The 12,483-nt window shown below is 37.0% G+C and overlaps 1 protein-coding gene across 1 annotated transcript in view; it reads right to left on the bottom strand.

Annotated features, from left to right (window-relative positions):
* The window catches only part of HDAC9 (histone deacetylase 9), a 910,451-nt gene that overhangs the window by 516,218 nt on the left and 381,750 nt on the right, over nucleotides 1-12,483 (bottom strand). Inside the window, 1 exon segment of the mRNA XM_055314616.1 lies at nucleotides 4,171-4,233. Within this exon segment, the coding sequence (XP_055170591.1) occupies nucleotides 4,171-4,233 (63 nt within the window).

Here is a 12,483-nt window from a genome sequence, read left to right as displayed (position 1 = left end):
GTTTCTGAAATATGTTAGATCATATCATTTTCTGTACTCCTTTAATGCTGACGTGTGTGTGTGTGTGTGTGTGTGTGTGTGTGTGTGTAGGGTGAGTGTTTGCCAGCTTATACCATTTTAGAATCACTTCATTATCTATCAGTGGTGAGAAACTATATAGTACATTTTCAAATTTCTCATTTTCAAAATCAAAATCCTCATTTTTATATTCAGAATTTGGGCTTATTTTAGTCTTCTAAGGGATATTATTGAATTTTCTTGCTTAATGGACATAACAATTATTCCACTGGTGTCATCCACAGAAATAAAAAATACTCATTCTTATCCCCAGCCTCAATGGGCCTATTTATAAATAGCTTTTTGATCACTACCTATCAGATAGTCAAATTGATAACAGCCTTGTAAGTGAAGATAACTTGAGTTAGAGAACAGCAAAACAGTAATTATGGGAAATACCAGAAGTGATTCTTGACATGACAGGAGCATTTCACAGACTTACATTTTCATAATTAGATTCTGCTTTCCAAGTAGACATAAATGGCTACTGAATCTAAAATGTTCCTTTCCCCTCGACAATGCACACCAAAGGAAAAAAAAAGATTCTGAAAGGGTGAAGATATGTTTTCCATAAAAGAAATTCAGGATTTAGATTTAAATCCTTTTCTTTTATACCCTAAAATAAGAATACATAGAAAAAATATGAGTTTTCCTTATTTTAAATGTATTTTACATTAATGCTGTATAAACTCTAGGAAATTCTTTTATAGTAATAGTTCCAATATTGTCTGGACAGCTCTGCTGTCCAACATGTTAGGCAACATGCCTGGCAACAGGAGAACACCCCAAATTGTGCCAGCTACTGCTAAGTGACCTGAGTCAATATTTGTACATGCTTCAGTTTCTACCACAGTTATCACTTCTATTGGCCCACACAAGCCACAAAGGTAGAGACTGACCTAGCAAAATGTGTCACTCATAATGAATTTCAAGATTCAATATTAATGAATTTTTTAACTAAAAACACATTAGCAGACTATATTCCAGAACCTAGTTCTACCTAAAATGTCTTGCCTAGCTGAGTCAATATTAGGAAAAAATGGAACCATATTAAATACTTGCAATTCAACAGTATATAAAGAACTCTGAAGAAAATCATCTTTATTAATGCATAGTATCCAGTTTAACTAAAATAGCAAATGGGAACCTCAGAGCAATAGCTAACAATAAAACAAAGCTTTTTAAAACAATTAATTCCAAGGAATCTGCTATTGGGGTTTTACTGTACAATTACGTATTCTGCAAATTTTTTGCCTTTGATTATTATGTAATGAGACATTTTACAGGACACACGTACATGCATGCGCGCGTACACACACACACACATTACTCTGATTTACAGTCAAAATTTGCACATGGAAAGGACTAGTTCTTACCAGACCAGGATAACCAAAACAGAAGCCGAGGTATCAGATAACTAAAGAGAACTTACTATCAAAACAAAACATCATTGTTCCAAGTGACATACAATCAGATTCATCTATCTAGCTTGTTCAGCAAGACAGAGCATGGTGTTGAAGAGCTAGAAACTCAGGTTCATTCACTAAAAATAGTTATAATAACAGTGAGTTGCACTTTAATAACATGTTGTTACATTTGAACCTCATAAGAATGCCAAGAGATAAACAAGAGGACATCAATATTGCTTAGTTTACAGATGAGTAACCAGTTACACAACTGGCTAGTAGCAGAGCTCTTGCTAGAACACAGAGCTCTTGACTCTTACAACAGTGTTTTCTCCACTATTCTGCGCGGCTACCAGATCTCTCTTTCAGATCCAAAGACTCCAACCATTCCTATGCATATCAATCACATCCATGCCCTGGGCCAAAAGGGAGTGGAATGAAATTTATATATAAATTAAGACAAACACACCCCAAATTTAACAATTAATTTAAAGGAAAATCCTACTGAAATGGGTTACTAGGATCACCATCACTTCCTCCTATCTCTACATCTGTGATTCTCAAAGTTCACTGCACCTGAGGTTTGATCATAAGATTTTAAAAAATTCAAATATCCAGGCTAGTTCACATACCAATTAAATCAGAAATTCTGGAGGTGTGACCAAGGCATGAGTATTTTGTAAAATATTCTTGAGGACTCCAAATTTGAGAGTCAGTGCCTCAGAGGAAGTATATAATAAAGACTAGAGGAATTTACATTTAAGGCCACATTATATTAAACAAAGCCAAAAGTTACACAATATGGTAGCACAGTTGCAAATTATTGCATGTTTCAAATTTTTAAAATAAACAGAACCTGGAGTTTCCTTATTTATACCAGACAGGTTTGGGAGTTGATGTCAATCTACATCACTTTTCATGTACTAGTTGGTGCTCAAAGGATGCTTCTCTTCCTGTAGAACTGACAATAGCATGGACAGTCTCAAGCACTTCGCTGCTTGAAAATATTATTGCTTTAACGTCAGGAAAATGACCATCTCAACTGAAAAATGGAATAAAGTTACATGCGATTACCAAACACACTGAAAACAGTGAGGCTTGCAAACACCTGTAGCCTGTGGCAAGAGATTCGATGTCAGCAGCCTGTGGCTGCTTAAAAGGCACAGCTTTGTTTCAACCATGTTAAAGAAACATTAAACTTGTAACACAGAGGTAAGGACTGAAAAGATAAGTGTAGTACTGAAAAGATACCTAAAATAGTTATTTTTTAAAAGTCAATTCATCTTTAGAAAACAAAATGCTAAATTAAGTGACCAGTTCCATGTGAGACACATCAGCTGACCCTTCCCCAAGCTCTTGTCAACTTTACAGCCACAAAGATAATAGAAGGTAATAAACCGTATTAAAATTCTAGTACGTTTACTTCAGATAAGCAGACACTACTAATTAATATAATTCCTGTCACGTAAGTGTAAACATATCAAATTACACAAACTTGATCTCTTATTCTGAGTCCATGAAAAAAATCGGGTCAAGAGAAGTATCTGAAAATCATCACAACTAACGGAAGTTAAAAAAAAAAAAAAAAAAAAAAAAAAAAAAAAAACTTGGTTCAGACGTAGATCTGTCAATGGGAAGGTGTTGAGCACTGAAACTGACATCGTGCCAACCTGTGGAATATTTCTTCACATCTAGCTCTACCAAGTAAACGCTGCTCGATGGTACATTCTTTTCATGGGAGTCTACATGGTGATCTAGAATTCCGATTAAGCCCACATAGGAACTTAGGAGATGTAAGGGAGAAGTTTAAGCCAATTCAGGCGGAAGTGTTCCGAAGAGGACGGAAATAAAAAGCCCCCAAGCTTTAGGAACCGGCTGTGGGATTAAATGTGAGGAGCAACGATTACAACTAAGTGATATTGCCCGGAGAGTCTGCTCTTTTCACAAACAGAAATTGATCAAGCTGACAAGCTTGATCTCCTCAGCACATCGCCTTGAAGGCACAAGTACAGACGCTGAGAAACTAGAATCCGGTACTGTTATTCTCTTAAGGGTTGCACCTGCATGTAACACCTTTATGTGTGTCTTATGCCATCCATCTGCCTGACAATGCTAGACTCTGCAAATGTTTTTAAAGAAAATTAAAATAACCATCTGCTAATAATAATTTTTCTTCCATCCTAAATAGTTTCATTTTGGGCTGATGAGAAAAAGCCACATCAAAAACTACCTTTGCAACTCTTAACAAACACATTTCAGAAGGTAGGTCTATAAATAGATGTGCTTCTGGATGCACCCCATAAATATAAAATCATCGGGCTATTGCAGGCTGCAATTTAAACTGAAGCTCCAGTATGAACTTACCTGATTTTTAAAGTCCCATTAGAATAGCTTGCAATCAGTACAGATCTCCTTCTTCTAGTTGCATAGTAAGGCAAAGCACCCCCAACTACATTTCACTTATCTCAGTCCCATCCTTCATCAGAAGCTTTGAGATTTCATTCAGAAGCTGTCGTCCCTAAACACTGAATATGCACAAAAACGGTAATGGCAGGGATCTAAGTTAAACCCTACAGACGCACCAAGAAAATAGCAACATCAACATCAAAAAGCAGCAAATCCTTGAGAGGTGCTTTTTCTTAGCTGCATTTACCAAGTCAGCCTCCTTTCACACATAAAATGTCTCAGTTATGGAAGAGGATCTTACCTGAGCTGATCATACTGTGCATTCTCTGCTGAGCCAAGAGCTGCTCTCGTCCAGCCACCCCATCTGAGGAAAAACACGAGTCACTCTCGTAAATTGTCTGCAGCATATTCCAATCACTCTTACTTCAGCTCCATGAAAGATTCATCGCGGCTCAGTGCAGGGGCCCCAGGAGCTACCCTCCCTGGTCCTCCCTCCTCCCGGAGGAGAGGCAGCAGCCGACCAACTTCAACAATGATTTCCTTTCTGTTAAGGTGGACATACACTTTTTTTAAAAAGATCTGGACACTTTTCCTATGTTACCAACCTGTGTACAGAGCAGAAAGGACTGTGGGGATGCTATGGCTCTCTGGAGTTTAGGTGATCCCGGAAACTAAAAGCAGGTGGGAAATAGTAATGTGCTTCGGGGTTATTGCTTTGTCAGAGTAAGTAGAAAAATATTAACTCTACCCACAAGAAAAAGAAACCAATTAAACCTGGCTTATAGTTCTCCGGGCTGCTAGAGTTTTGTGGCTAGAAGCCCCAAGAAGCCCCAGTCCTGCAAGTGGCCGATGCCCTTCTATCTGTTTGTGTATGTCTCTTCCCCCTCTCTGGTCTCTCTCAGCTCAAGTTGGCTAAAGCTAGTGATAATCCATTTGCATATGAATCAACAACGGCAGGGCCCACAGGCACAGAAATAGAACAATGGTCGGCCTGAGCCAAAAATAGGTCAAGCATGGCCGAGTGATTGGAGCCTGCATTAATGCATTTAAAAATACCCCAGCAAACCCAGCTGTCCAGCCTCTATCTTTCAAACCATAATTCTCTATTGCAGGGCCTTAAAAGCAATTAACTCTTTCCTCCCTCTCAGCTTGCTTTTTACACACTGTATTTCCATACTGGCGATTCGCCTCCAAAGAAAGGAAGGAAAAAAAAATTAAGAATCATAATTCTAAGAGGGCAAATGCACATACATTTAATTTCATTTTATTTTTATAGTATGTGTTTTTGGAAGAGAGAGGAGAGAAGTGCAGAGCTCTGTATTGGTTCTAAAATAATACTGGAAGCTTTTGCTCATAATGTGGTTTCTGCCTCACCCACGCACAGCAATCCTGGTGTTCTATTTTTGTTGCCTGTTTCTCTGGCTACACTGCAGTTGGCTGTAGCACTAGAAGCTTTTCTGCCTTCTAGTTTCAAGACTGACAGGAGATTTAGTAGAGGTAGTTTGAGAAAACAAGCACACCCCAGAATAAAATGTTTATGAAGAACTAGTTTGATTTTTTACTTGCTATTTATGAAATGTCCATTTCACAAATCCTAATGTGATCATCTTACCACCACCTATCAATTTTATTGCATCCAGTTTCTATTATATCAAATTAAAAAGAAAACACAGCTCAGATCTGAAAATGTTACCTCTATTTCAGCCTCTCGGGATAAATTCAATGTGGGAAAAAAAAAAAGGAAAAGAAAATGTTGATGCTGTCTAATGGATGGATGCAGAACCACTGAATAGATGCACCTGTCGATCAACCAATAAACATGGTCAGTCCCCAATTAGGAATATTCTGCATTCATCTCTACCTGAAACAGAGACCCCATTTTGCTATAGAAATAGCATTTATAATAGTTGATAGGCTCCCAGCCAACTCACACTGTGAAATTCACCTGTAGAGCAAAAGAACTGTACTATATATAATGCTAAACATGATACAGTCTCTGGTGTACACTTTTAACATCATTTCTATATGAGAAATAAATTCTGCATCACTAACTGGATTGTAGCATCTAGCCACTCCCAAGGGCACGCCCAAAAGTGATAATCCGCTAGTCCTGAGACCTCTTCTCACTTTTCTAAACTAGATCAGCAAGGAAAATGTAATTTTTAACATATTAGTAGCGACAGAGAAGGAAAGGGAAAAAGCGGAATGTTTCAAGGTTCCCAGAACAATCAGATGGAGGAAGGATCTTGGTCAACCCAGAGTGCGGGGCAGGGAAAACAGAACAAGGAGATGTAGTTTTGGTGGAAAGGAGGAAGCATCTAAGTCATTAGGCAGATAACTCACTGCTGAAGAAAGTGGCACTGAATCTTCCTTCTTTCATAGATTAACTTCTACCTCTTGAAAAATTATTTTCAGACCAATAAGTTATAAGATTATTTATTTATTTTTTAATAATAAATTTATTTTTCATTGATGTTCAATTTGCCGACATACAGAATAACACCCAGTGCTCATCCCGTCAAGTGCCCCCCTCAGTGCCCGTCACCCATTCACCCCCACCCCCCGCCCTCCTCCCCTTCCACCACCCCTAGTTCATTTCCCAGAGTTAGGAGTCTTCATGTTCTGTCTCCCTTTCTGATATTTCCTACCCATTTCTTCTCCCTTCCCTTCTATTCCCTTTCACTATTTATATTCCCCAAATGAATGAGACCATATAATGTTTGTCCTTCTCCGATTATTTATTTTTAAAGATTTTATTTATTTATTCATGAAAGACACAGAGAGAGACACAGAGAGAGAGGCAGAGACACAGGCAGAGGGAGAAGCAGGCTCCATACAGGGAGCCTGATGAGGGACTCGATCCCGCGTCTCCAGGATCAGGCCCTGGGCCAAAGGCAGGCCCCAAGATTTTTTAAAAAGGAATTATTCCAAAGTGCGTGTGACTTATGTTAAAAAAGAAAATCTTATGTTTCTGTCATTCAAAAAAATATTTAATTCCACTTGATATTGCAAACTTTCACTCAGTTAAGAAATCAGTATATAAAACTCAAGAGATGGAAAGATTGTGGTAGCAACTTAGCTCAGGGATGATGGAACCGAGCATAGCATTGTAGACCTAGGAGGAAATTTAGAGTTTGCTACAATGGTGTTCAAACTCTCTGCCCCTCAGGATGCCTTGGGACCTGGGAGTTGACTCACAGTGTTCTTCAGAAAGGGCTCTTCCCCTAAACCAGGGCAACCTCATTTTTATTTGTTTATACCGGAATGTGGAAGAGTTCTTTTGAATAACAGCTTCTTACACTAAGGAGAAAATAGTTGAAATACACTCATTTAGGACAAACAAGCTCCCTATTTTACACACAAAGAAAGTACAAAAGGTGTGTTGAAGGTTACTCAAGCTAGGAAAACACCTGTTAATGAAATTCTGACTAAGGAGACTTGCTTCATCTCTGGCAGGTGGTCTCTAATGCAGCAGGCTTCCCATCACATTCTCGAGTCTGCCATCCTGTCCCTCACTAAAATGATGTAAATAATTATCTCAGATATTTGGAATAAATTTTAACATGATCTAATGATGAAAAATGGAACCACCAAAAGTTTCAGAGTGGTTTTGAACAGAATATGCAAAACGAGTGATAAACATGTAACAGGGATAACACAATCCCACTAATGACATAATATACATCTTTGTCATTTTAAAGTTAAATTATACCCTCAAACTGCAATTAAGAAAAATAGCCTCCCAGCTTTTATCATCACAAAAAATAAAAGAAAACCCCGAAAGAGTTCATTATTATACCGTTTCTCAGAGGTTCCAGGAAAAGGCATTTCACATAAAATAGTGTAATGTGTCTTCTTCATGTTGACCAAGTTACTCTACTTGAGATTTATTTACATTTCATCCCTGCATTCTTTCAGTGTTTCCACACACCCCCCCCCCCTCAGTAGCAGTCTTGTCTTTCAGCTCTTAACAAGGAAAAGATAGTTTAGAGTGAGAAGACTTTGGACACATCATAAAATAGGTATCACTTGCTTCTCAGAGGAAAAATAACTATCATTAAAATCATCACCAAGTATATTGATTATCATGGTTCTATTAACAACAACTTAAACATTAAGACTGCTGTATAATTCTTCTCACGTGATCTCAACAATGTCAGTAAAAAAATGTCACTAAGTTTCTTTTTGGGCATTTATAAATAACTAGTTTTACTGACTTGGAAAAAAAAGATATTAAGTTCTATATTATAAAAACTGTAACAAATGCCAGGCTAGAGTAAACAGGCATTTTTAAAAAATCTCAATATAATAAATGTTAATTCAAGTTAATGAAAATGTTGATCTAAAAATTGATCTTAAAATCATTTTACATTCATCCAATAAACTATAATATTATCTACTGATAAAAAATGAAACCACTGTCTAATAGTTTGAGTGTTTTTTTTTTTAAAACAGATTTTATTTATTTATTCATGACAGACATAGAGAGAGAGGCAGAGACACAAACAGAGGGAGAAACAGGCTCCATGCCGGGAGCCCGACACGGGACTCGATCCTGGCATTCCAGGATCACGCCCTGGGCCAAAGGCAGGCGCCAAACCGCTGAGCCACCCAGGGATCCCCTATTTCTGACTGGTTTTAAAGAAAATATGCGAAACTAGTGATAAACACATGAGGGATACCAAAATGTCATTCAAAAGTAATTATAATTCCAATTCTTTTTATGCAAACGTATAGGCAAAACAAAGAGGTGTATTAAAAAATCTACTTATATGGCATCAAAATATTTCCAGAAATATCCTCAGACCCCTAGCTCACAATGACCTTTTCTCAAATCAGTCTTAGATGATTACTACAGACCCACTGAAAAGAAGCAAAGAAAGTAGAGTAACCTGATTTATGCTAAAACAAGGTACCCTCTGCTCATCTGTAATCAAACACAGTACCATTTTTCATGCAGTACCAAATCCTATGATTCCAGAATCTAGATGCACTAAGATTTTAAAACTTGTTTGCCTAAAATATTAATTTTGCTTTATAGGAAAACTACAAGTTACTCATCAATACCTGGAACTCCTCACTGGTTCCCTGATTCACTCATATTGCTTCTCCCATCCTCACATGTCTCTAACTATTGTCACAGCAATAAAGTTACACATATTTGCCAAGGAACAGGAAAAACAGAGTACAGTGTACTCCTTTTTATTTCAAATTCAAGGAGCTTATTTATCTGAATTTTCTGTCTCTTAGAGGAACATCGCCAATTCTTATTAAACAGTGGATATTTAATTTACAAGTGATTCCTCTCCACCGAAACAACCTAATTGGTTATCTAGTGGTCTTCTGGTCAGGAAACCTTGTCTGGAGCCAAGGGCAGGTAATGGGTTTGAGAAAACACATCAGCAATGAAATTCCAGGGAGACTTTTATACAAAAACAAAACAATATCAACAAAAACTCTGTAATTGTTGACCTTGATTTGATTGATAATAATTTAACTTTTCCTTTCACATGGGATGGGTTGATCCATGATTTAGGCTATTTCTAAGGGAGTACAGAGCATCAGGGTCACCTGGGAACTTGGTAGAAATGCAATTTATTGGGCTCTATCCCAGAACTACTGAATCACAATCTCTGGGAGGAATCTGTATTTTATTAAGCACTCCAGCTGATTCTGACACACAACAAAGTGTGAGAATCAGTAGATAAGATCAACCTTTCCAAAGCAATGATTAGATGGCTAAAAATTTAAATGGATAAAGTATCTTTTGTGGGCTTAATTTTAAACTAGCCAGTATTACTAGAGAACAATTTTTCAAAATGAAAACCATTAAATAACATAAGAGACTGATGAAAACCATGAATATTCAAGGTATAAAAAGGAGGACTGCCCCGAAAAGAATCTCTTCGCTGGCAAATGAGACCAGCATTGTACACTTAAGATGATAGGGATGTATGCATTGCTCTTCTTCACTGAGCCATGCTGTTCTAGGTTCTATTTTTCTGAGTATTTGCCAGTTGCACATCAGTACCTCTCTGCAGAGCTCAGAGAAGCCCATCCAGGAGGAGAAAGTAGTATAGCATAATATTCTACATGTAATATTTCATTGTTATTCATATTACCATAGTATCTTATTAAAATTATTTAATAACTAATAATTAACTTCAAATCAAAAATAAATCAATTTTAAAAAGCTAGGTGCATTTCTTTTTTTTAAATTTTTTTTGTTTTATTTATTTATGACAGTCACAGAGAGAGAGAGAGAGGCAGAGACACAGGCAGAGGCAGAAGCAGGCTCCATGCACCGGGAGCCCGACGTGGGATTCGATCCCGGGTCTCCAGGATCGCGCCCTGGGCCAAAGGCAGGCGCCAAACCACTGCGCCACCCAGGGATCCCCGCTAGGTGAATTTCTGAAAAAGTTTTCTTTTGTTGAAATCATGTGAAATGTAATTGCACTTTCACTTTTTGCATTTATTTTTCTTGCCTTGTGGACAGAATAACCAGTGAAAAAGCTCAGACATCAGAATGTAGCAGAAATTATCTCACGTGGATTCCGTAATGTAATCATCAGAATATAGTACAATTTGAGCAGAGTATTCAGTATCTTTCTTTTATAGTATTTTAAAGATATGAGCATGAAGAAATTAATATAAAAATGCATTTATAGATACTACTTTATAGTACTGGATCTAGTGACTACAATGATGGTAGAGTTTCTAGAAAAGCCTGGTTATAAACTGCATCGGCTCATGTCCACATGTTCTATTTTTAATTGGTAAATTCCATTGATTATACCATTCTGACTCAAAGTTCTGAAAGAAATATGGCTTCAGACTCAATCTTCTCTCTCTGCAAAAGTCACCTGAGAAACATAAAACATAGTATTTTTTTACACTTTGTATAATGGTACTCTGAAAATATTTCACATAGAAAAACTATTTCATATTAGTCTATGTACCAATATTCCTGAATGGAAATATTAGTATACACCAACAAGAAATCTTCTTTTTGCTTTAAATGGAAAGTACTGGTTCATGCTGGTAATCATATATAATTTTCTTTTAAACAGCATCAACTATGAAATACAAACCAACCTTGACTAACCTAGCCTATGGTTACTAAACTATGTATATGTATTTATGAGACCAGGGACTCTTTATAATAGAAATCTTAATTTATTTGTTTTTTTTTAAAAAGATTTATTTATTTTTTTATTTAACAGAGAGAGATAGAGAGAATGAGGTGGGGGGAAGAGCAGAGGGAGAGGGAGAAGCAGGTTTCTTACTGGGCAGGGAGCCTGATTCGAGGCTTGATCCCAGGAGCCACCCATGAAATCTTAGTTTCAAGACAAAGCATTATTTTTGGCTACAGGGCTATGAAAATCAAAATTCTGAAAGAATTTCAGTTAAGTAAAATGAGCATTCTGATCTTCACTATTTGGTAGGACTCAAAAATCTAATCTTGTATTATTCTACAAAGTAAGTGTCCTTCTTATGTAGCCACACCTTAATATTTATCATCTTATAAATAAATGGGATTCTGATCACCAAAAATCAATAGTGCTTTGTAGCACCTGGATGAACACCGTATTTAAGAGCTGGGATGGGACTGGTTTCCGTATGCTAATATAAGTATAGCAGACATCAAAAAATCAGCCCAGAAATGTCATTTCTTGCCACAAAGATCAAGCTGATATTTACCACAGCAAACCAATACCTATCACCAAGTTAAATCAAGAGAATGCCAGAATGCTTGCCACTGAAAATAGGAACAACATTTTTTATATTGAAATTATATTCTGACTTCATAAACGATCTAATTGGATGCCAACTACCATATTTAAGAAATAGCAAGCACCCAACACTTATTTTTTGACTGATCAAAAATATTTATAGCAATGGTATATAACTAAAGTGCAAACATTTGCAATTAGCCATATCACTAAGTTTATCAGACATCCCATGGTTAAGGAACTTTTCCTATTTCAGGACTGTTTCGTGTAACAGATTTTCTTTTAGTTAACATTTGTCTGATAGATATCTTTCTATCACTTTATTTTCATCCTTTGCATCAGTTAAATATGGCTTTTACAGACAGCATATACCTGTCTCCCCCCCCCCCGCCCTTTCATCGCAAAGAAAAGTCTCATACTTTGTTACTTCATGGAAGGAAACAGTGGCCCTCAGTGGTTCATCATCTTCTCAAGAGCCCCCCCCCAAAAAAATAGTAAATCTATTCCATCTTTCAAATTTTGCTCATACATTACTTCCTTGGCAAAGTCTTCTCTAACCTAAGCAGTCATGAATGAATAGACCCAACTCTATCCTTATTTTTATAACAGGAGTCATTGGATACTTCAACAATTTGGTTACATAGCTGTTCCCATTTTAGGCATCAGCAAGTCAGGAACAGAATAGTCATTCATCTATGTGCCTATTGCACACTGCCTAGCAAACAGTAGGCACTCCAAATGATATGAGAATATATGTAAAGATCCATGATGTGTTTGATTTTTCTACACTTGGATTCATACTTATTTTCATAGATAAGTGTCAGGCAAACAATTTCTATCATCTTCTGCATCAGCTATTCCCATCTCACCAGACACCCTCC

The sequence above is a fragment of the Nyctereutes procyonoides genome, unplaced genomic scaffold (genome assembly GCF_905146905.1).
Source record: "Nyctereutes procyonoides isolate TBG_1078 unplaced genomic scaffold, NYPRO_anot_genome, whole genome shotgun sequence".
Taxonomy (NCBI): domain Eukaryota; kingdom Metazoa; phylum Chordata; class Mammalia; order Carnivora; family Canidae; genus Nyctereutes; species Nyctereutes procyonoides.
Note: the sequence above shows the minus strand (reverse complement) of the source record. Positions and strands in the feature narration are given on the sequence as shown.